This window comes from Tamandua tetradactyla, chromosome 14 (genome assembly GCF_023851605.1).
Source record: "Tamandua tetradactyla isolate mTamTet1 chromosome 14, mTamTet1.pri, whole genome shotgun sequence".
Taxonomy (NCBI): Eukaryota; Metazoa; Chordata; class Mammalia; order Pilosa; family Myrmecophagidae; genus Tamandua; species Tamandua tetradactyla.
Window position 1 is genome coordinate 63,094,626 of NC_135340.1, and position 26,106 is coordinate 63,120,731.

At 34.9% G+C, this 26,106-nt stretch overlaps 1 protein-coding gene across 13 annotated transcripts in view; it reads right to left on the reverse strand.

Annotated features, from left to right (window-relative positions):
- Nucleotides 1-3,405: 3,405 nt before the first annotated feature.
- Nucleotides 3,406-26,106, reverse strand: part of CEP152 (centrosomal protein 152) — an 86,608-nt gene continuing 63,907 nt past the window's right edge. For 8 of the 13 annotated variants that reach the window (XM_077127810.1, XM_077127805.1, XM_077127806.1 and 5 more), the window contains 9 exons: nucleotides 23,044-23,175; nucleotides 20,028-20,678; nucleotides 16,863-17,004; nucleotides 12,719-12,886; nucleotides 9,454-9,550; nucleotides 8,823-8,926; nucleotides 6,892-7,048; nucleotides 6,563-6,666; nucleotides 3,406-4,767 (listed from right to left, as the gene is read on the reverse strand). In XM_077127810.1, coding sequence (XP_076983925.1) covers nucleotides 3,722-4,767; nucleotides 6,563-6,666; nucleotides 6,892-7,048; nucleotides 8,823-8,926; nucleotides 9,454-9,550; nucleotides 12,719-12,886; nucleotides 16,863-17,004; nucleotides 20,028-20,678; nucleotides 23,044-23,175 — 2,601 coding nt within the window. In that variant the 3' untranslated portion in view covers nucleotides 3,406-3,721. The remainder of the gene's footprint in view (nucleotides 4,768-6,562; nucleotides 6,667-6,891; nucleotides 7,049-8,822; nucleotides 8,927-9,453; nucleotides 9,551-12,718; nucleotides 12,887-16,862; nucleotides 17,005-20,027; nucleotides 20,679-23,043; nucleotides 23,176-26,106) is intronic. The other 5 variants (XM_077127816.1, XM_077127809.1, XM_077127812.1 and 2 more) reach the window with 3 other exon arrangements.

The following is a 26,106-nucleotide window of genomic DNA, read 5'->3' on the forward strand; positions in this document are numbered from 1 at the left end:
CACTTTTGTTAAGAAAATTTTAAGAATATCTAAATAAATGAAGTCAACTCATGTTGATTGGAAGACTCAATATTGTAAAGATGGTAATTTTCTAGCATGCAATATACCCAGAGGGTTTGTTCAGTCATTCATTCACTCATCCATTGAATTGGCATTTACTTAAGCAGCAGCTTTGGACACAGCACCTTCAAATTGTTAAAGGGGCAAAAAAAGTTCTTTGCCATTGTTTTAGTTTGTAAGCTGCCAATATGCAATATACCAGAAATGGAATGGCTTTTAAAAAGGGAAATTTATTAAGTTGCACATTTACAGTTCTAAGGCCACGAAAACATCCAAATTAAAGGCTATACAAATGTCCAATCTAAGGCATCCAGGGTAAGTAACTTGGTTCAAGAAGGCCCATGATGTTCAGGGTTTCTCTCTCAACTGGAAAGTCACATGGCAGACATGGTGACATCTGCTAGCTTTCTCTCCAGGCTTCTTGTTTTGTGAAGGTCCCTGGGGGCATTTTCCTTCTTTGTCTCCAAAGGTCTCTGGCTGCATGTGCTTTTGTGGCTCTAAAACTTTTTCCAAAATGGTTCCGTCTTAAAGGGTTCCAGTAAGCAACCCCAACTTGATTGGGTGGAGACACATCTCAATGGAAACTATCTAATCAAAAGTTACCACTCACAATTGGGTGGGTCACATCTCCACGGAAACAATCAGAAAGGTCCTACCCAGCAATATTGAATGAGGTTAAAGGACATGGCTTTTCTGGGGTATACAAAACTCAAACCAGCACAGCCAAACGGCTTGTAATCAAGATCAAAAAATGAAAAGGACAATAGAATAACCAAGCTAAAGACTTCAAAGTGAGATGTATATAAAGCAGAATTGACAGCTTATTTCCATATTCCAAATTTCAATTAAGGGTTAAATCCAGTTCACTGCTCTGCTAACGTGAGAAATTGTGGGGAGAGGAACATAGTTTCTGCTTTTTGGATGCCAAATATGGCTTGCCCTTCAGGTAGAACTCATAATCCAAAGCAATGAAGTTGAGTCTTCAGCCCCACCAGATAGCTGCTTACCCACCGACCAAAACTGGAGTGTATTTCTTTTACACACACATACACACAGGGCAAGAGAGAGAGAAATTTGGAACTGTAATTGTCTGGGTGATGTAGTTAATTGTAGCACACAAGTGCCTGGTTTGTGTTCAGAAAGACTGATTAAAAAGCCACAGAAAGGGGACATGAACAGTAAATTTATTCTCTTTCCCAAATATACCTGGCCCCCAAACCAAAAGCTGGTATCTTCATGATTATGAATAAACTCATCAAATAGCGGGCGGTGTCTTCATACACTGTTGTACAGTGCTGGCACAACATTAAATATTTTGTAGGAGGCAATAAAAAGAGTTGCAAGAACACATAACTAAAAATGGACCAACAATTTAGTTTTCCATTACTGCTAATATGTTTGGCTGTACAATAGATTTTCTTTTAATCCTCTTTCAAAGAGACAATATTCTGCAAAGCATTCTCCAAGACAGGATTTAATTCACTTGTTGGTAAATGAAAGTCTTCAGTGAATTATTAGGACTTTCGTGGAATTTCATGAAGTCAGCTCTATTGTGTTAGAAGCAAGATGTACCTAACTAAAATTCAAACAATATCCGACATTGTAGAATCACAATTTTAGCAACATAATGCTACCACCTCAGAGTTGAATTCAGGATGAAAGGGCCAAAAGAACACTGGACTTGGGAGTCAGTCCTGGGTTCAAATCCCAGCTCTGCCAATTGACAAATGCAGCCTTGGGTCAATTACTTAATCTCTTCTGTTTACATTTAATGTTAAGCAAATTTACTTCTGAAAATCTATTCACTTCCACTGTTAACAATTGTTAACACTGTTAACTGTTCCTCAGCTTTTAACAACTCCAGTATGGAGACAGAGAGTATTCTTTCAGACTGATAAAATTACCTGTTATAGTTTGGCCATACACTCACTTAATTGCTACATTGATTAATTTAAACCTTCATTGGTAGTTAGGAGAAAGGTATGTGAAATGCACTAATCTAATCTTGTTGAATTTATGAACACCATAAAAGGAGCAGAAAGCAAAGTTTTCCTCTTATCAACCTTGATACTAAGTATCTAAATACCTGACACGGATTTAAAACAAATGAACATATATGAAAATATAGAAGAGCAAATAGCTAGATCTTCCCACAGCTCAGCTACACTCAAGGCTTAAAATGTTCAAACATAACTGAACACTAGTGGAGGTTTTGCCGGTTCATGGGTTTTCCCAGTGTGAGCAAGGAACATCGTGCTTTCAAGAACACAAGTGAGACTTTGCAGAGATGGCTGTGTGTTCCCTTCTCCAGCTGTGTGCCAACCCAAGCACTGAAATCCAATGCTAATTTTAGGCTTATCTTTAAGTGGTCACCAGTTAAAGTGACAGCGCTTCCTAAGTCTCAGACGTTTCACTTCTAGGTTCTTGCTCTTAGAGCTGGTTATCAGTAGGTGGAATGCATCACCCCCACCCCCCACTCCCACCCCACCCTCCAAGTGAGCCTGATGCTGGGTGGAAAAATATACTGGATCACTCCAAAACACAATCCATAATATGGTCGGGATAAAAAGAAGCAGTGTTTCCAGGAAGCACTTTTTTGCACAAATCTAAAACTTTCATATCCATCTGCAGGAATCTGAAAAAGAATTTACCTAGAAATGATATTTAGGCGGTCATTCATTTCTGCATGCATTTTTCAGTTTAGAATTATCTTTCAACTATAGTATTAATATGCTTTCAGCCACATTTAATTCTGTACTATAAATGAACATAAATTCTAACAGTTTTAAATTTTTTGATACATGGAAAAGCTTGTTACTTCAGTTTTTAAAAAGTAGTATTTCAGGGCGGGCCTTTGTGGCTCAGCAAGCAGAGTTGTCACCTGCCATGCTAGAGACCCGGGTTTGGTTCCCGGTGCCTGCCAATGCAAAAAAAAAAGTAATATTTCAGACAAAAGAATATGAAACCATAAAAGAGACAAAGTTCCTGGACTTAATTCACAGGTGATGTGAATTAATATAAATGCCAACTAAAAAAAATCCAGACAAACATTTTAAATAATGAAACCAGGACAATGTCAGACATGTGTAGCGATTTTGGCAAAGTGCCTTTTCCACTAATTGAAAGGATCAAAATTTTGAGCAGATATTTCCATGCAAAGTATGTCTAGAGTAAGTCTAGAGCCTCATTAAAGGCAAGTATCCTCCTTAAATTTAATCACCAAAATTAAATTTTGCTGGTCACACCTTGCAGATAATCAGTTTTTCTTTTTCTGAATTTCAAACATGATGCCAATGTAACATTTTTATATTATGAATTACAAAATAATTCATAACAATTCGACAGACTATATGCAAGTTTATTTAAATAGGCAATAATTTAATGCTGCACAGTGAGCTAATATATAAGTATAAAAATAGATGGTTTAGCAACCAAAAATAAGCACCACACAGAAGCAAATTACACAAATGCCATTAGGCCTTTGGAAGATTAAGGCAACATAAATATCTCAAGCAATTTTATGAGACTACTTTACTCATGCAATAGTCAGATGTTATTAAAACATCTCAAAATAGGCAGAGTCCACAAATTTTTCAGTATGAAGTCTTCCCTTCCAGTTTTCTTGTTAATATATTAATGATTCTTCTTAAATACTGTACAATTAGTCTAGATTGACAAATGGGCAATCAAAGCTGCTGTCTTGTTGGCTAGAGAGGGGAGCAGCTAATTTTCTTGAAGGCTGCAGATACACTGAAGATGGTACTGTGCTGCTCAGTTTTTTTAAATCTGACTTTAAAAGATCAGTCCTTTGATGAGTTGGTTGTCCAAAACTCAAACTGATCTGCCCTGGCTGCAAATATGTTGTTTCTTCTGACAGGTCTGGAGGGTGATCACTCTCGCAATTTGTAGGTTTACAAATCACATTATTTTTCTCTACATCTGAGAGGCAATTGGTTGCTGAAAACTGTTTGAAATGAACAGATTCAGCTAGTTCATTGAGAGTTTCTTGTGGCCTCCCATGTAAAGACAGTACCTCCTGATTGCTACAGCATAAAGTCTCATCATTGGAATTCCAGTCTATGGGGTTACCGAGGTCCTCTCCATCTTTTACTGTAGTTTCTGGAACAACCAAACCCTGACTTTTCTCCGATGCAGCATTTTTACTTTCTGTTAGTGGACTACACTTAGATATTTTTAAATCAGGTCTTTCATTAGGACCTCGAAATGTTACATGTGTCAATCCTGATTCCAAAGGACCAGGGGTACATCTAGATGAGCGTTTATTTCTGAGAGTTCCAAGAAAGGGGTGCGCAGATGAACGCCGTATCAGTGATTCAGAGCCAGTATCAACAAGTTGGTCTTTCCTCCTGTGCAAACCAATGTCTTTTTCACCTTCACAAGGAACAAATTCAGGAGATGCATTCTCTGGCAAAATGTCTAGTGGGTTGCAGTTGTCATCCCCAAACTGAAGATCTAAATGTGACCCTTTGGAACCCACATGCTTTGTGTCCCCATGTTCTCTGTCCTCTAACCGCCTTTGTAAGTTACAAGCAGCCTTCTTCTTAGAAACTTGCTCGCACCTACTTCTGGGGATAATTTTTATACTGTTTGATTTGCTTCCAATGTGGCCTAGTGCATTAGGGTTCACTTCATTTCTTTTTGCTTTTTCAACTTCAAACAGCATCTGTGAAGTCATAGGCGGTGCTACTGCGTAGAGGGAAACACAAAATAAGGATAAAATTAAAATTTAAAGAAAAGTAAAAACATTTACATTTGTGTGTAGTCTCAAAGAAGGCATATGTGCTTTAATCATTCCCAAAGAAAATATACCAATGTTGGGTATTTTAAAATATTCTTTTACAAATATCAATTAGATAAATTATGTTATTATAATTCAATATATTATTTTTTATACACCTGGTCTATCATTTTTGCAGTAGATACACAGCATTTCAAGAACCAACTGTAATGTTTCCACTCCTCCTTTGATGTCAAGTATGGAGTTTCTGACACACTTGATTGGCTGGAGAAGCCCCACCTAATACCTATACACACGTAACTCTGTAAAGCTGAATTGAGTTTCTGATTTAATTAGTTAATGACACTAAATCTGATCAGAGACAAAGCATATACATAGCATAGAATTAGAGGCATCATATCTGAGTAGTATAATTTAGTTCCTAGAGTCCATGGAGCATTTGTTTCTGCCACGGACATTATTTGCACACTGTCACCCAAATCCTAGAAAGCTCATTTCTTATTTTATGACAGTGTGCTTTTTCACCCAAGGTTCGCATCAGTATTCCAAAATTTACACAATTTTTGTGCTTCTATTTAAGGAACGTTTACCAACATCAGACTCTTGGATTCCTTAACCAATCTCTCTGTTTCAAGCTTTTCAGCAGTTCAAAAAGCCCATTTCCTCACAGATATGTTAAAATATCTCACTTTAAAATTTTTTTTTCATGTATTTCTATCAGCTTTGCTTTATATATCCTAAACCTCTGTTACTATATGCAGAAAGAAACAATGCACAGCTTCTTGGGACACTACTCCTTTATTAATATGAGCTATCATCTTTGTCCCTTTTAATGCTAAATCTAATTTACCTAATATTAATATTTATTTAACTCCAACTCATCTAATATTAGCATTGCATTTGCTTAGTGGACCACTCTCCATCCCTTCAATTTGGATTTCACATGTTCTTCTGATAAAAATAGCACAAATCTAGATTTTTTTAAAAAACCTATTTGAAAGTTGTGGTCTTTTAATAGGTGAGTTTAACTCTTCTACATTTATTATGACCGCTGACATGGTTCAATCCACTACTGGCTTCTATTTATCCACGCTTACTAATTGGCTCCCACTTCCACGGTGTGGCTAGCCACTTGGAGCACTGTCCCATGCCCAGAATTTTTGTTGCTGATGTAGTTGCCCAGTTTGATACTGGGGTTGGGGAAGGGAGGAAAGAAGGAGAAATAAGGAAAGGGTGACCCCTCCTGGTTGCTATTGCTCTGGAACACCAAATAATTACCCCACCGGAAAGCCTAGGCCTCCTAACTTCTCCTAGATGTACTACTTTCAAACAAGAAAGTTTTGGTAGTGTCTCTGCTTACAGCAGTCATATTCTGGTGATTTTAAACCAAGATTCCCATCTTCAATCCTAGACTGCCTTCTTTCTTTCAGGGATTTTCTCATTGTTTCTGGTCCATCAAGTATCTAATTTTTTAAAGGCCAGTTAGAGATTTCTTCTTCTCCTTCTTCACTGTTTTTTTAAAAATCTTTTATATCATTTCTAGGGAAGCTGGTGGGTATGCCAAGTCTGCCTACTTGAATTGGAGCTGCTATACTATTTGCAGATTTCCAGTTTAAGTTAAAACACACATACAACGTTATAAATTAAATCTCACTCCTTACCTTCCCTGCTCTTTTTTATGAAAAGGCTAAATATCCAAAACTGAAAGGAGAAAAACCACTCAACTCACTCATTTTGACGTACCTGATTGTGTCGTTTTGTTCTGCGATTTATAAGAAATAGGCGTTTCCAGCAATTTTGCCATTGTAGCAAGTTTGCTAGCAGCATTCATAATCTTTTTCTCAGCCCTGTGGGGAATTCCAGAATTTTAAATTAATATTTTTTAAAGGAAAAAATGAGTTTCCTTTGCCCCAGGATTTCTGCTTTCCTCTTAACACTGCCAAAATTAGGGAGGCACAGCCGTAAAGCCTCTTTAAACCCCACTGGCCGATCACGTAAAGAGAGTTAATTTTGTGGTTAAGGAAGATGGCAAAATGGTGTTTTCAGGACATACTTGTTTAGACTGAACTCACCCTTCCTGTTTTCCATTATCCTGCAAAATGTGTTGGAGGCAAATCAAGTAATATCTGCGCATTTTTCGGGCGGTTTCTTGACGTTCTCGCAATACCTCTGCTTTTACCATTTCAGCAGCTCTTTCCTTACTCTCCTGAATATAACGAAGCATATCGCCTACAGGAGGGTGGGGGAAATCACCATGGCATGCATGTTTACTGGCAGTTTTTTAGAAATAGGAAGGCAGACTTCAGACCAATTTTCTGGGAGATGAAGTGAATGGAAATTTCAACATTACACTTTTTCACAATCATTAAAATGAAGAGAAGTCATCTATAAATCCTTTTGGAATGCTGAAAGGCACATGTGGTAAAGAAAAGTGGCACATTCCCTAGGGAAATTTTATCACCTTCTGAAGCAGGCAAGAAAATATCATAAATATGAGGCACAGAAACTCAAATGTTTCAATTATCTATATGTTCATTTAAAAGAAAAAAGAAACATAAAAGGGGGTGAGGAAGAAAGGAAGAGGGAAGCAGACATCAAAAAAAAAAAAAGAAACAAGAAAAAGAGGCAAATATGAGATGGAGAGACTCATATTCTGCTGTTTACTTGTGCTCTGAAAATCCCTATTTCATTATTTAATTATTTCAGCTCTAATCAAGTATATTACAATCCATAAGAGACATGGACAAAATTCCCCTGTAGGAAAAATGATAAAATTATAGTTGCCTTTTCAAATTTACATTTAAGCATATTTCACAGCTTTCAAGTTCTCTTTTTATCTTTAATTCCACATGACAGCTTTCAAGTTCTCTTTTTATCTTTAATTCCACATGCCTTAATTGGGACTACCAATAGGTGAGACTTAACATTTTTTACTAAAACCCAGGGCTATATTTATACCTAGAATCTCACCATCCCTGTTATATTAAGGATTCTTAATATAACAGAAGAATTTCCTTCTTAAAGTCAGTATGCTGTTCCTGAAAATTAGATGTTCTATGCAAAAACAGTAACTAGGAGACTTACTTTTCATTATTCAAAATGGAAGGAATTAAAATGGAGTACATGTCAACACAAAGCCTCCAATTAACTTTTTAAAATAACTAAAACACAATACATGCACACACAGCAAATTATTATATTAGAATACAAAATTTTTAAAACTTCACTTCCCAATGAACATGATTATTAACAAAAAGTTGTTCTGATTGTAGTAATATGTTCTCTCTTAGCACAGCAATAACTGAGAAGTAAATCTCCCTTACTGCAGATACTCGGCAAACTTTTCAAAACATCCACATATGACACTGATGATCTACCAATCATATTTGAAACTTGAGACCCTTTGCATCCACTGTTAAAAATGGTGTACTATAATTTCAGGAGGTAAATATACATTTTCCCTAGCCACTGTGTTTGGGAGATACATACATTCTATGCAATTTTGATATTTAAACCAATCTTGTATTACAAAGAACTTGATAAATTTACATATATGATTTAATCCATCATCAAAATAATGGGAAACAAGAGAACAACTCCTAACTAGATCCATTTTCCAAAGTCTAAGAAGTTTATGGTAGGAAGTGATAAATGCTCATTTAAAACTCATAAGAGATTTTTTTTCTAAAATTATTTAAATTGTAAGACCATTAGATTTTTAATTTGATACTAGTGTCTAATAAAGAACAGAATAATCAATATTACAGAAATAACACTACCCTTAAATCAATTTCAAAAGATACTAACAGGGCAAGGTGATCCATTACTGTATAATTTAGAAAATATGTCAATGACCTTTTCTATGACAAGCAAGATTCCAGAACAAAGTATTTTGGCAAATTCCCTAAAATCACTATTGCTACCAAACTCTTGTTTTACATTTAACCAAAACATAAGGGTCCAAGCCATCTGTAAAATCTTGGGAATCTCTTCAAGGACTTACGCTTGATTTTTTTTACAGCTTTAATATACTGTCCACGAAGTTCTTCCAAGGCCCTCCCATTGCATGGTAGGCAAGAATTTTCAATGGCCCCTTCTGACAATGACCTAAAAACAAACCAAAGTTTGCAAAAAACAGAGATTACAAAATAAAAAATTTAATTTGAAAGAAAATATATGTATCCATATATTCTAATAAACTGAGATGTACTAAATATTTCATATACAAGGATCTTCACTACACAGTTATTTAAAAATAGGAGGAAAATGGAAACAACTTAAACGTTATGATTGTTTAAATAAATTATGATAAATGCACAGGAAGAAAAACAATATTGAAAAACATTGTAGGAGAATATCTAAAGACACGGAGAAAAGTTTGGGTTATACTAACTTTATAAATAAAGTTGTAAAATTGTTCCTACAATGATCCCAATTTTTTAAACATGATGTGCATATGATGTATGTATGTATAAAGAGAGGCTTAAGGGATACAAAAACAAAGTATCTTCTGGGGATAGGATTTTGGAGATTTTCTTCTTTTTTATACTGTTTGCTATATAACAGTAAAAGATTTTTTTAATGTTTTGAAATACTTAGAAACAAATGGTTTCTTTAAAATACTAAAAGCCTACCTTGGTGGTGTTTTACTAACTGTTCTCAGCTCTTCCAATTTATTCTTCATATCATTGTTTTCTTCTATTAATTCTTCCACAACCTTACTATTGTCTTCTATAAAAGAAAGTTTACAGATATTGGGCAATTAATCATTTTCTGTTTTTCAGTATTCCATTCCCTTAAGCTCCCAATGCAGATATTGATAGAGGAAACTATGTAATTTTCAGGTACTCTCCTATATCATTCATTACCTGATGAACCACATCCTCATCTGACCACTTCCTTGTTCTGTTTCCTCAGTACTCAAAATCTATGCTCCATCTACAACTTGCCTTGGGTTATACACTTTCCTGGAATTGATTTCCAATTGTTACATATGCATGTGCTTTGTTTCCCAGCTAGAATGAAGATCTGTAGACACATTGGGTTTTCTAATTCCATGTCCCACATGAAACTTGGCATAGAGTCAGTGCTCATATAAATGCTCACTGAACAAGCACTTCAATATGAAATAAAATTAAGTGGATGCCATTTTCAAAATTAAGGTAAGATTTTCAAATCTTTGGACTTTTAAAACTAAGACAGGAGACTGATAAAGTTCATGTAATATAGAGGAAAAAGCATGAATTCCAGAGTCAGAGAAATGTAGGTTTAAATCATATAAAGAGCCTAGGAAAATCACTTAAGCTTTCTGAACCTGAGCTCTTACAGATGTAAAATGGAGATAGTATTACCCTACTTTAAATTTTGTAATAAAAATAAAACATCAAACACACTATAAATGCTCAATAAATGTGAACATGGCACCATGTGCCCTACTCTGTCACCCCCTCAGCACACCCCACAATATGGGATAAAGGGAATAAATCACTATTACTCTGATGACTGAATATTTTTGAACCATTCACTGTAGCTTCATTAGTTTTCAATAAAGGCTATCAACACAGAGGAAAACAGAATCTAAGAAAAAAAAAAAGCAGCCACAATAGTAAAGATAGTATCACCTAATAGGTTTACATTAAAATAAAAATTCAAATCTAGCTGTCAAATGATGAATTCTGACCCTGACCACTTTTATCAGCTCTTTGTTTTGAAGGATGTACCAGCATTCTTGGATTATTTCCAGGTCACCATATTACTGAAGACACCTGCTTCAAAAGCATCATGTAGATTAACTATTTTATGATCACAATGCATGGTATTAAATATTGTTTATTATAATAATATGTCTGACTGCCCTTGTTCTTTATTATGTGAAACAAATTTTTTCTATTTTCATCAAATTTTACAATAGTATGTTTGCATAGCTATATGCATCTACAGTTTAGGCAGATAGCTTTTATTCTCTTGGCCTTTACTAAAGAACAAAGTAGTCACAAAGGGAATTGTAGTTGTTAAAATTTTTATCTCAAAATTCTTGAAAGTGTTCTTGCCTTAGTCATTACTGTCTGTCTCCAACAGTCTCAGTAAGCAGTAGGTGTTGGTAGGCAGCTTCCCTCAGTCAACGCTATTTACTGAGTATGTGCTATGATGCCAGGTACTGTGCTAAATGCTGGGACAGGACCTGACCCTTATCACCATGAGGTCTGTACTCCTAAAGGGAATACACAGGAAATAATTACATGGATGACAAAATGTTATAAAAAGCATAGAAGCTATGGGGAATGTCTAGCAGGGAGACCTAACCAAGCAGGGATGATTAGGAAAAGATGAGCAGGAGTTAGCCAGGCAATGGGATGAGCATAGGGGGATAGATATTTTACTAAAATTAGGAAAGCGTGATCAGAAACAAGAGACAATGAAATCCATGCTTATGGTTCTACTGAGAAAATAAGGGGGGTGGAGGAAAGATGCAGCTGGAGGGAATGGCCAGCACTGGATCATGAAAGGTTTTTTTAAGCATTAAGTGTTTAGATTTCATACTGTGGGTCATGGCAAACCACTGAAGGGATTTAAATAAGAGAGTGTCATGATCCAATGTATTTTTGTAAAGTTCACTCTAGTTGCCCAGTGGAGAACGGATTGGAGGGGCAAAATTGAAAGCTGAAAGACTGAAAAGGTGCCTGCCATTGTCTAGACAAGAGGTAGAAGTGAAGGTAGAAAAAAAGTGAACCTATTTATCTGTTCTTTTCTGGATGATGCAATTATCTGGACCCATGCCTTCAGCCGTTCATTCACTGAAATAGCTTTTCAATGTTTAGCATGTACTGGCCACCATGACTACAGGATGAACAAGACAACATATTGTTCATTATTTCCTTGGAGTTCATAGTTTGGAGATGGTATTAGACAAGTAAGCAGTAATTAAACTATGGAATGGTAAACAGTGTAACAGAGGAAGTGTCAAATGCTATGGGGCTCAAAAGAGAGGCCCACCTATCCTAGACCAGGAAAAACCAAGGAGGGCTTTGAAGATGAGATAACTTCTGAGATGAATCCTAAAGGAAGAGTTAAGCCAAGAAGGAAAAGAAGGGGTAAAGTGTAGGACACAGTAACAACATCATATGCAAAGTCTACTGGTACAAAACACATACGACCAGACTGGTTAAGGAATCTGCAATATCTCAGATGTAAGGAGTACAGAACACAGAATCACATGAACAGTGAAAGGTGAGAGGGAGCAGCTTCATATGTCCAACGGTTTGCTTTTCCAGAAGGGCAGTGGGAAATGACAGAAGCTATCTCTTTTAGATCAATTACTCTGACAACAATGTGAGGGAAGGACTGAACGGAGACAATCTGCTTTAGTTCATAGCCTTTCCCTCTGCCTAAAATCCTGTTCTCCTCCTTGGCAAATACCTCTTTCTTTCAAGACTTAGTCAAGCCTTCCTTAAAAAATAATAAGAGGCAGAGTTTATACCCTTTCTTGTAACTATAAACATAGTGCCCAGAGACCTCAATACTGTTTTAGTTTCCCTACTTGACAATTAGCTTTTTGAGGAAGGGAACATAGTCTTTTACATCTCCATAGGAGAACTGGAATTTTGTCTACTTTATTCACTGCTGTATCCCCAGAGCTGAGAACAATGCTAGGCACATATTAGGCCCTCAATATCTATCAATCAAAAAAGGAAGAAAGGAACGTGACCTTTTAATCAGAGCTGAAAATTTCTTTTGAGATCAGAAATAATAATTTGGTAACTAAATAAAATAAGGTCCAAATTAATTCACATTAATCACAAAAGAGAATCAGTGTCTACATTCACTAAAATGTCACATTTGAACACTTCAATAAGGATCAAAGAGATTTATACTGGTAGCAGTGCTACCTTGCATGCTAACCTCCGATTTTTTCCACTACAGTTTTGTGCTTTCTTTCTAAATGCTGAAGATGCCTACAGCACTTTTCCAGTTTTCTTTTCAGATCTTGACATTCCTGCTTTGCCTTTTCAAGTTCTTGGAAGCAGTGTCCACAGCATGAATCTTTCATTTCAAGGGTCTTTTTCTTATCTGTAAAAATTAAATGATAGCTGATCTTTTATATCAGTTTAGGCTAAGAAAATAAATAAGGAAGGAAGGAAAGAAAGGAAGAAAAACAGATGACATGGCTTAGGGCTACAGAGTAACTGAAAGAAGGTTATATGTAAGATGCTTAATACAGAAAGAAAGGGGTTTAAATCCCTTATCCACATTTTACTGGCTGTGTGGTTCAGTATCTTAGACTCCCTGAGGCTTAGTTTATTAACATGTAATGTTGGATAATACAACCCCCTTTAAAAAATGCTATGAAACCTAGTGCTCAGATCTGAGTATTGAATACCATTCCCCAAAGAACCAGGGATCTTTAAGAAATGGCTAATTCCAGTACTGGGACAGGGTTTATACAAGAATGAGAACGGAAATCTTGTTATGCCAGAAAGTAAGAAAGTGCTCAAATGGACATGTCACAAGGACACAGGAGCCAGCATGAATAGGTTTCCATTGGCTGAATCAGGCACAATCTGAGTACTGAAAGAACAGGAATTCATGAGTCCACACTAACACTGTAGGCATGCAAACATGAATGAATGAATGGGAACAGAGGAATGGGAAGAGAGGACTTGACTATGACAGCATGCCAGATGCCCACTGATAAATGCAGAGGGAGAAGTGAAGTCAGAAAAATCATAATTTTGCAGCCATCAGAGTAGAGATTAGATCAGGTGAGAATCGTCAATGAATGCTGAATCTAAGGGGAAATTTTGCTAGAGAAGAAGAATAGTTACGTGATCTTAAAAGCCCCCCCCCCATGGCTTAATAGTTGCAGGGTGGTAGTGGGGTATCTAATGATGATTTAGTTAAGAAATTGGACAGTACCTTGACCAGGTGATGAAAATTAGTCTCATCAATGGGAGACAAATGGACACTGTGCACCTCCAGATGTGATAACATGAGAACATACCACCTAAGCAGTGTTCCCGCCAAGCAAACACTTGAACTTAATCATAAGGAAACATCAGACAAACTCAAAATGAGGAAAGTTCTATTTTAAAAGATGGGGGAGAAAAGACAGAGAATATCTTTCAAAAATATCAATGTCATAAAAGACAAGGAAAGGTTGTGGAAATGTTCTAGATTAAAAGAGGCTAAAGAGTCTGACAACTAAACACTACCTCACTCCAGACAGAGTTCGGTACTGAAGGGGATGCTATAAAAGGCATTACTGGGTCAACTGACAGAATTAAAAAAACAAGCCAAATATTGATACAATACTTTTATCTAACATTAAATTTACTGCACTAAAGTTATACAAGAAAATATCCCTAACCTTAGGAAATACACACTGAAGAATTTAGGGATAAAATGGTACAATGTATGTTATTTACCTTCACATGGTTCAGGAAAAAAATATTAATATACACACACAGAAAAGCACAAAATAGGATAAAATGTTATCAGCAGGTACATCTGAGTAAAGGGTAGCTTGTAACTATTTTTATTTTGTAGCTGTTAGGTAAGATGTAGATTATTTCCAAATAAAAAAATTATTAAAAGTTGTTGGGAGGCAAAATGTATAAAAATTTTTTGGCCCAGAACCTGGTACAAAGTAAGTTAACAATAAATAATATCAGCTCTTGGTAATGCCAAATTTATATAATTCATCTAATATATAAAAATTATACAAAAGGCAGATTAGTACTATGATTATAACTGATATAATAAAGTAGGAACACAATTTGGCACAGGCTCAGAAGCCTATGTCCAAAATGTGTGCATACAATCACTAGTTCAGCAAAAGTATTCTTAGCTCACTCCTGATATTTCAGTTTCATTTAAATGGGATGATATTCATATCATGAACATCAGAGGATTAACGAAGCATCACAATGGCAATGTACACTGAATTTATATTTTTCATTTAAAATACTCATGTAAAACTAGAAACCAAGTAAATGCCCACTGATAAGAGTAAAGATAAATGATAGTATATTCACAAAATGGAATACTATACAATAATGAAAATTAATTAACTGGAGTTACATGCAGTAACAAAAATCTTAAAAGCATAATATTGACTGCAAACGCAAGTTACAGAAGAATACAATTAGCATGATATTTTTATAATGCTAAAAGACACTCAAATATAGCAACAGTTTTTTTAGGATACTGATATTTGATCAAACCATGAAGAAAAGCAAGCGAACAGTAACAAAAATCAAAATAATTGTTATGCTGAGTGGAGGGGAACTTCAGGGTAGAAATGTGATGGGACACACAGGGACCTGTAATAGTACTGATCATGTTCTATTTCTTAGGTTGAATAATGGGTTCCTGGTTGTTGGGCTCATAACTTAATATGAGTTACACATATTCTTTGCATGTATCAAATATTTCTTAGTTTTTAAATTACTTAAAAAAGAAAAGATATTGGGAGAGTATAATCTAACAGTCAACAATGGTGCTCTCTGGGGATTGGATTGGAGAGGACTTTATCATTTATTATATTACACATTTTGGGATTAATTGCTCCTTTCTAATGAGTTTATTACTGTGTGTATTTCAAGGGAAAGTCTAAAAGAAAAACGAAAACAAAAACAGTGTTGTCTGATTTGTCCTTAGGCCAAAGCTAATTTCCTTCAATTTGATAGGACTTCCCAAAGGCAAATACTCCTAACACTTGTTTCTACCCTTTTCATAGGTTAAAGTAGAATTCAAAACATAACAGACATAAAATGCCATTAAAAAGAAGCAAAGGGCGGGCCGCGGTGGCTCAAAGGGCGGGCCGCGGTGGCTCAGCGGGCAAAGTGCTTGCCTGCTATGCCGGAGGACCTCGGTTCGATTCCCGGCCCCAGCCCATGTAACAAAAACGGAGAAACAAAATACAATAAAACAAGAAAATGTTTAAAAAAGATGTTTCCCTTTCTTCCTCCCTTCCTTCCTTCTATCCTTCCTTCCTTCTCTCTGTCTTTCCTTTAAAAAAAAAAAAAAAAAAAAAAAAAAGAAGCAAAATACAAATCGAGGTAGTATTACCATCCAGCTAACTGGCAATATATTCTCAACCCTCTAAACCTAGGAGGAGGCAAGCGCCTCTGAACAGTGAGGAAAACAGCTGTCAACTGACCTCGCAAAAAAGGCACTGATTTTCTAAGATTCTCATAATACTGCCTACTGAATTAGAAATGTGGGAAACTAAGGTTATTGACTTGGTACGTGTGATTTGCTTTGGCAAATTTTAGGTCTTCTCCAGATTACATCAGAGACAAAAGATAAGAAGCAGTTTGCATGTGGAGGAAGGCTGACATTCTAAAATGCATGGGAGCAGATAGAGGATTCACCAATTCCTAGCCTAGAAATCTCAGTAACTAGGCAATATAAACCCTATATTCTCCTTGGTAAGCTCTGAATACACCACAGGGCTATAATACAGTATGATAATTCTTTTTTATAAGAATTATAATTCTAAGTCTTTAAGAAAAAGTTAAGTTATGATTAATTCATTAAGTATTCAAAGAGCACAAACTATACTATATGCCATTCACTATGCCATGTGTAGGAGAGGAGAGATAAAACACTATTCCAGCCCCTCGAGAAATTCACAAATAGATCAGTAAACAGTTAATACACTTTAGAAAGATTTCCATTTTAAAATGGTTGAAATAAGCTTTAGTAATTTGAATGAAAAAGTCTCAGTTATTTGGGAATTTCCTAATAAAATCAGGGCATAAAAAATTTACTATTCCATATAAGTTCTCATTACTCTCCTTGTAAAAAGAATCATTTTTGAATGGAGGGATGAACAGAAAAGATAAATAGGGACCAGAGAAACCCTCTCCTCTAAATACAAAATGAAATCTAGGAAGAGGAAACATATTTGGTAGGCATAATAGTACACATCTGTTCACTCATAAAACTGTTCACATCTTTGGTTGCCTTTTATCCTCAAAGCAACTCTCTAAACTAGTGATTATAGATGTTACAAAGGCAAGTAGCAATAAAATCCAATTACCAGCGTCTGCTTCTGTTTCTTGCAAAACCAAAGGCTGAGCGTGGTATTCAGCAGTGGGTGCAGGAAGGGCTGCTGGGAATCCAGGGTCTCCTCTGCCAGAGCACCCACTGGCCAGACCCTTAGGGATCTCTGTCATGCTTTTCTGAAATAAATTATCCTCAGAGTTAATGCCTAGTAAAAAATGTTTATTCAATTCTCTCTTTAAAAATGCTAATAGTAAAAGTTAAAAAAAAAATAAAAAATACATTGCCTAAAAAAAACACTGCCTGAACTATTACCAGTATTTTTTCTTAGGATGTTATGTGAATATTGCAATTACAATGAATTACATTTTCCTATGACAGTATTTTCCAAATAAGAGCATTGTCTGACCAAGGACTGGTGGCTCAGGTATGAGACAGACAGGAGATGAGTTTACACACTTATATATACAAATTGGAGACATTTTATTGGTTTATGTCATCAAACTACTAGACAGACTATGTGAAATCAGAATTGTTCTTGAATATCCAGAACCTTTTCACTGCAGCCAGGGTCCAATTCATTAGCAATTATAATACCAACTTTTTATCTTCCATAAATTGAAAATTATTAAAAGAAAAAAACATTTAAATTTACATAGTTCTTTATACATTTCCAAATACTTTAATAAACCATGTCATTTTGTACAGAAGGCCAGTTAAAAATGAATTCTAGTGTTAAACAGAGAAACTGAAGCTCTGATATGTTAAACACCTGGCACAAGACCCTTCACTAGCAAACGTTTGCTGAACACTTTCTGTGTTCCAGTTCCTGTTCCAAGTAGCATTGCTACTAAACTCATTAATAGGTAAGACATTCTTTTAAAGCAAAATTTTCAGATTTTGGACAACTACTAAATCCCAAAAGAACAGAAGATGTGATCTTGAGACAACTTTCCTGTTTAATTACCAAAACACATTCTACAGGATTGATTTTGTAAGCTATGATTTTGATTATAAGAACTCCATTTAACTGATTGCAGGAAACCTACCTGCAATGTTCAACAGGAACAGAAAGTCAACAATTTCAGAGAAAAAGCAAAAACTTTAAGCAATCCAGAGGACATGAGGGTGACGTAGAAAGAAATAATTAAAGCTGAGGCCAAAGGCAGCCAATGCTTTGGTTTCTATTCAAAACTGGAGTAGAAAAGCCAAGATAACACAGAAGGCAAGAAAGCAGCAACCTTTTCCTTAGTTTTAACTTGACTTTGATAGTAAGAAGAGACAATACATATTCTTAGATTTGTTTGAAAATGTTGTTCCAATTGACATTTGTTTTCTACTATCAATTATGAACTGTTACATTAATATATTTTGATAGGCAGTCATTTTCTTGGAAAATATATTTTTAATTCACGTTATGTTCTCCATTTTAAAAATATTTTGATTATCTAAGTTATTTTAATGAGGAACTGCTTTATATATACTGATAATTTTATCATATTTTAGTTTAATGAACAATCTAAAAACCACATATTTAATAAATTATAAATAATTCTTCACATTTATGGCACTTACATAGTAAATTTATAATCACTGCTTCTTCTACGTGAAGGCCTTGAGATGCAGTAGGTCAACACTTATTTATCTGACAAATGCAAGATAAGGCATTTCAAAGCCACCCTCTTCTCAGCAATGGAGTCTGACCTCACCCAACTAATTCTTAGCCAAGTTATGTGATTCTGTCTCACCACAGACTTGTGAGCCACATTAAGCCACAAAGATGACTTTGCACTGTTTGGAAAATTACAAGCACTGTAAAAAGATCCCAAAGTTGATTATGTATTAGTAGTAGCAGAAAGGTGTTGTATTTTCTTGATTTTTAAAGCAGAGACTACCTTTTCAGAAAAGCAAGCTTGAAAACATATAACATGATTTTCCAATCATCTGCCATCCTTAAAACATGCTATAGCTTATAATGGTTTAATTACCTATTTTCTCCAAAAATTCTCAAAGTATTATAAGCAGTACTCACGAAAAATGATCTTGCCCAGTTATTTCCACAATGACTCTAACTACTTACTGATAGTTACATCTTTGTGAAATCAAGAAATAAAAGTATCAACTGGTAATTTTAGAGCCCCCTCTGGCTCTAAAATTGTAAACTGTTTCACTTACAGAATACAGAAAGGCCAAGTTGTGTCATACATATCTTATCAAAACCCAAGGAATTAGATCGGCAAGGGATCTGTAAGTTCTTTTTAAGATGAGCAATTAGTATATGACTGCCCAAGGCAATTATTAGCAATTGTGGGGCCAGAACTCAGATTTTTTCCTAGCTTATGATTCTTTACATTAGATATTAATACCAAATGCTCACTCCTGGCCTTAAAAATCTTTAATCACCACATCTTAATGGACTTAATTCTATCTCTTCACTCTTCTCTCGAGCTTTCTAAATCTAATTCTAAAGGTTGAAATTGGCCGATCATAATGCCTGGAATATTATTCTGTATCTTTTTCATGCATACCTAATTTATTTAATCATAGGGTAGCAAGGCTTCGGCTTTTTCAGATCACAAAACCAACAGCTGGCCTCAGAGAGTACATATCCAACTAAAGGGAATACAACTCACTCTCTCTATATGCACTATACTGCACACCAACAAAACAGTTTTTTTGAGTTTCGTGTGTGAGCCATACAGGTATTCACTTGTTTCTATAACAATACTCTTTGTACTTGGTTAGCATTTTTTGCCTATATATGAAATAAATTCCTTGAGGGGATTTTATTTCCTCAATAGGCTTCCAAACCTTTAAAAATTCTTACAAATCCTTGTTTTTTATGATGCTTATTTGTTACAGTCAGTAGTCATGATCAAAAACCAAAAATAGGAAAGAGAATCATTCAGTTTCTGAAATCTCAAGCCCTTGGAAAGAATAGCTTGTATTTCTTAGGGAAAAGATGTCCAGAGGCTAAAAACCACCTCATATTCATGGCACTATGAAGAAATAGAGGTTTTTGGCAATAAGACACGCAATCCTTTGGATTTGTGACAAAGTTTTTCAAACCACTGGTAAAAAGCACACAAATCTTACGTCTATTAAACTGTAAAATGAAGAAAGGAAAAAATACCAATTGCAACTTCTACAACTTCTACCATCCCTGATGTTTAATAGCTCTTTTCACTTCTCAGGATCATACCTTTTCCCATTCTGTTACAGCCTCTTCTGTAAACAGGGAAGGTGTATCGCGAAATGTTTTCTGTATGCAGGCCCTTAGTTTTTCAAAATATTGTGCAGACACCCATTTGGAAGAACAAGATGACACAACTTCCAAAAGCTGCTTGTTCTCTGAACCACTGATATATTCCTTTTGGGTATCCCTCAAGAGAAATTCAAGTACAGTTAGGATGTCTTCTTCATACTGATAAATTTCCAGTTGGATTCGCCTGCCTTCCTGCATAGTCCATTCTCTACGACTCTGGTCTAGACATGTTTGTAATTCTCTCTCCTTCAGAAAAAGAAGTTCAGTCTTTTGTTTCATGAAGTCTTCTTTAGCTGCCACAAGCACCTCATTAATTTTATTTCGATGATCATCTAAAAATTGTCGGTAATCTTGCTCATTTTGTTCTTGAATTCTGTGGATTTCCTCTTGCTTTTCTTTGTTCCAGTCACTCCGAGCTTTAGCCAACTCGGCCCTGACAACCACAGGGACTTCTTGGTCCTTTAATTCTAGTTCCCTCTGAAGAGAATGAATCTTTTCTTCTAACTCCTTTACAGGTATTATATTTTTCTTCATATTTTCAAGCTCATTCTTCCATTTCTCTTTAGCTTCAGAAATGGCAAATGATATCTAAAGAATATAATGTACATTAAAAAGTCTTTATGATGCTCCTCAATAACATAAAACTAAACTAAAAATGACTATTTGTGTCAAGCTCTAAAATTAGTGAGAGATTTAAAATCAAGCTTAGGGGAAAAAAGTAAATTTAGATAAGGCATTATTTTATAAAACAGTTAAATTATATTTAAGGATCTTTCCTTTCATCTTAAATCACTTAATATTTTATGTCTTATGCTATTTATTTGTTCTTGATGGAGAACCAGAAGTTTAAATTAGCCAAAAAAATGATCAATCAACACATGTACATATATACATGTGTGTAGAGATATATTTCCATATATGTGTGTAGATATATATTTGCATAGCCAGCCAAAACTAATTTCAGTGGTTGGAAGTTCTTTAAATGAATAAATACCAAATGGAAAAATGTCAGTTTTTCATTAATCTAATTTTCTTTTATAACAGAATAACAGGACTAGCAGCTCACAGAAAATTAGAGATGGTATACAACCAAAAACTAAAAGAAAATTTAAAAACCTGCCATTGCTGCAGAGGCAGTCTAGACAGTGCTAACAGAGCAGATGGTGGAGATGAACTGGTGGCATTAAGTTGCCAGCAGTGGACCAAAGGCCCATTTCTTTATTTATTTGAGGCTCAGTTCCCTCATTTATAAAATGAGGTAATAAAATACCAAAATGATAAGGTTGTTTAGAATGAAATGACATAAGGAGAGAATCCATTTAAAGCACTCAATAAATGTTATTTAGTTACTATTACTTTGGGCAACATGACCTTGGGTCACTTAAGTTTCTGGCCGTTAGTGTCTTCACCTGTATAATGAGCAGATTAGATCATGAACTCAAGACTCTTTTACTTCCACTATTCCCCGAACTAAATTCAAAGTTACAGAGAGAAAGTATCAAGAGAGAATAGAATGTTTGCCTGCTATACAGGAGACTGGGGTTGGATTCCTGGCCTCCTGCACTACCCCAACACAAAAAACAAAGAATAAGCAGGCATCATCAAAGGTTTGGTGGTGACTACCATTAATACTATATATATATGTTCTGGATGATGAAATAGGATACCTGTTTACTAAATTTTCTATTATATATTATTATATAACTATAACAAACATATCCATCCGTATAGATTTCTAAACACATATTATATATTTTTGTAATATGTGTTCCTCATCGAATAAATTTTGTGCAATTGTATTTTTTTTTGGGCGGGGGGGATGCATGGTCTGGGAATCGAACCGGGGTCTCCTGCATGAAAGGCAAGCATTCTACCACTGAACAACTATGTAACAGTATTTTAAGTTTACTAAAAGAACTTTAAAAAACTAAAGTTCACTATGTAAGGTGAGATTTACAAGGGAATTTGCAGCAAAAATGCCTTTGCTACCAACAGAACAATTCAGTAGTGATTTGAAACATGTTTAAATAGTGTTTTTAGAGCATGTACATCTTGTTTAGATCACAACAGATGCCTGGAAATAATTACCAGGTGACTTGGTTGGAGATGGCAAACCTTATAGATTTTGTGAGGCATGGGGTGGGTTAAACTCAATTATTCCAAAATACTATCTGGCTAGCATAAGAATTTTTTCTGGAATAATTGCTCATTCTCTTGTTTTAAAGCAATTTATTGTTTATTAAGCTTTTTCCCCTAGGTAGGGCTATCTCTTAAGTCTACAGTATACTAAATTAAAGACAGTTCTATTTTTATGGCTCAATATTACCTGACTTGCTGTTTCATAACATATTCTATTATGTATTGGGGATGGACTATTGCTTCTTTTCCAGAATATTGTTAAAATTTCTAATCTTTTATTTTTTATTTTTTTTTATTTTTCCAAATAAATTTTTAGAATTATTGTGCAATATTTCAAAACTATGTTCTGCTTATTGGCCTTCTGATTAGAAGTGATTTAGACCAATAAATTAAGTTTGGGGGAATACACATGGTTATAAAACATGATTTTTCTAGTCAAAGAATATAACATCTTTGGAATGAAGAGCTGGTTATTTACTGAGAACAATATGCTACTGCCACGGCATAGAAAACAATCTTTAAGTATAGGAAAGGATATTGTATAGCTAATAATAAACTGATAAAACCCTGTCTTCAATTTCAGTAAGGACAGGGCAAGAAAGAACAGGATTTGGTTTAGCAGTTAATGAGAGCTTATTAGAGTTTTAACACACTAAAATACCTGAACAGCTTGCGAGGTCCTGAGTTAATGTTTAATATGCATTATCTTATTTAATCTTTTAACTCCATAAATAGGTACAAATTCTGAGGGCTGAGATGAGAGAAGGAGTTAGGAGGGATAGCCCCCTGTGGTTTCTTTCCAAGGGAGATTTACCCGTTTGGCCACCGAGATCTCTTGTTGTTCTTCCCACTTCTTCTGATTTCCCTTTACACGAGCTTTATACTCTGGAAGTTCAGGCAGTTCTTCCAGCCATCGATGGCGAGCATTTTGCACAGCTGTTTCCACCTGTAGGATATTGCAAGAGAAAGAGATAAACTGAGGTATAAAATTTCAAAAAGAATTTATTTTCAAACAGTAACTATGATTTTGTATGTATTTTACATTGTATTGCACTAAATACCTAACATTTAGCTACACTGACTTGAAGTACCCCATCTTATCCTAAACAGTAGATTCTAATCCTTTTATTCTTAACTTCTATATTGTCCCATGCAAATGCCATAACAGGAAAGGAGAATCAATAAACATTTGATGATCACTACTACCTTAGAAAACTTTATCAAAGCACCAATAGTCATTACTAACATTCTATTTTGGGAAAAAGGAGAAGGGATATCATCACTTGCAGGAGGGCTGCTGGGTACCAGATACTCTGTCCAACCACCTACTCATACCTCAAACCCCAATATAGCTTAGAGCCTTACATGTTTCAAGTTCTCTTACTTCCAGGAATAAGTCTGTAGTTGTGAATATGATAAAATCCCACTAAAGAATAACTGAATAACTGAATGATTGAGATGGGAACGTTTATGTTGTATACATTTCCACAATTAAAATAATAATAATAATACAATAATAATAATAATAAAAGAGAAACTAAAGAGACTAATAATTAAATGCAATACATGATCCTGAATGGAATCTAGTAATGGAGGAGAAACCTCAAAAGGATATTATTGGGACATATGAAAAAACTGGAGTAGAGACTGTAAGCTTTATATCAATGTTAAATGTCTTGAACTTGATAGGGTATTTAAGGGGTTTACATAAATATTCTTGCTTCTAGGAAACATACATGGAAATATGAAGGGTGTTGTGGAGCTTAATGTATACAAGTACTCACAAATGTTTACAAAGTAAACAGATAAGGAAGGGAGGGAGAAAGGAAAACAGGTGGTAGGCAAGCAAATTTGGCAAAATGTTAGTTTAATAGAGTTGGATATCTGATAGGTGGGTATGGTAAGAGTTCTCTATATGGGTTTTGTATTATTTTTGCAACTCCCCTGTAAGTTTCAAATTATTTCAAGATAAGCTAAGAATGAAAAAAAAGTCTGTGACTAATAAGGATAATATATTAATTCAGGCAAAATTTAAGACAGTGAATTATGAGCGTCATCTGATGCAAATCTTTCACTAGTTACCATAAGAACATTTATTAAATAATTTTTCCTTTATTTCCTTGTTTTGAAACTCACAGAGATATACACACACATACAGTCATACATGCACATGTAAGTAACAGTATTTCTCACTAAAGTGGTAAATACATTTATATGTAGATTCCAGCAGTTCAAAATATGGGGAAAATCTACATAAAGGGGCATATATATACATGTTTTATTCTGATGGAACATCTAGAATGCTATATAAAAATGTTGCCATTCTGTTAGATTGCTAACTCTATATTTAATTTGGCTTTTCCATAAGTGACAGGATTTGAGTTCTAAGGTGATAAATCTGAAAATATTGGAATTTGAGTTTTACTTGAAATTCTGCAGAATACCAAGATGGAGTAAAAACAATAGAAAGCATTTTGTGCAATCACTAAAAGGTAAAACACTATTAAGTTTCAAGAATAAATAATTTCAACCCAAGTAGCTCTCTGCTTGACTATATATTATGGAACTAGCAAAGGTTAAGATTTTCAAAATTGAAGTCTAAACTTTCAGGGAGGTGGGCTCCTGGGATAGTACCATCGTTCTTTCCTAGCTAAACCTAGATACGGCACTCTTTAATATACTTTAAAAAGCAAATATATATTACTAAGGAAAAAAGCTACTTATAATGACTTTGTCATCATTACAAATAGCTCCAGGAATTCTGGAGCTATTTACCTATGAATTAACGTAATTTCATTCCCTTCTATGTTTACACAATGATTACTCAAAGATAACTGCAAGGTAAAAGGAAAATAAAAGTGTATTACATGCACACACACATACACAAATATGTATATATGGGAAAAGATACAGCGTCTGTAGAAATGGATATTCCTTTACAAAGTTATTATAATCATTTCCTACCTACTATATAATGCTGTCTATTTTTCTCCACATACTTTATAATTTCATAAATGCCAAAGCACCACCCTTAAACATGCCACTCTATGGGGCATTTTCTTAACTCTGCTCAAATCTTTTAGTTAACATTTCAGAAGATAATTTTTTCAAACATACTGAAGATGTCATTGATACCATTACATATATTTGCCTAGTCTCCAGCCTTTAAGGATGCCCTGTAAAACCATGTAGAACAAATTTAACAACTGATGAAAATGTCAAGAATTTATCAAAAACTGAGTACATTTTAAAAACCTTACTCCAGGCATTATCCTGTTTAAGAGTTTATAATAAATAATAGCCCTAAATTAACAGCTGTATAATACATATTACATTAAGGTTCAGGAACCTCTAAGCATTTGGAGATCCTATTTTCAAAACAATATTAATACATCATCTGGACAGACATATTGACCAACGGAGTAGAACTGAGAGTTCAGAAATAAACCCTCACATCTGTGGCCAATTGATTTTTGACAAGGGTGCCAACTACATTCAGTGGGGAAAGAACAGTCTTTTCAATAAATGGTGCTGGAAATCCATATACAAAAGAATGAAAATAGACCTCTACCACATACCATATGCAAAATTAACTCAAAATGGATCAAAGACCTAAACATAAGAGCCAGAACTAACAAATTCCTAGAAAAAAACATAGGGAAGAATCTTTGGGACCTTTTTTAGGCAATGGTTTCTTAGACTTTACAACAAAAGCATGAGCAAAAAAAGAAAAAATAAATGGGACCTCATAAAAATTAAGAACTTTTGTGTAGAGGTCCTTATCAAGAAAGTGAAAAGATAATGTAGAAAATAGGAAGAGATATTTGGCTTAAAATCTAGAATATAAGCCTAACTCAAAAACAAAAAGACAAAGAAC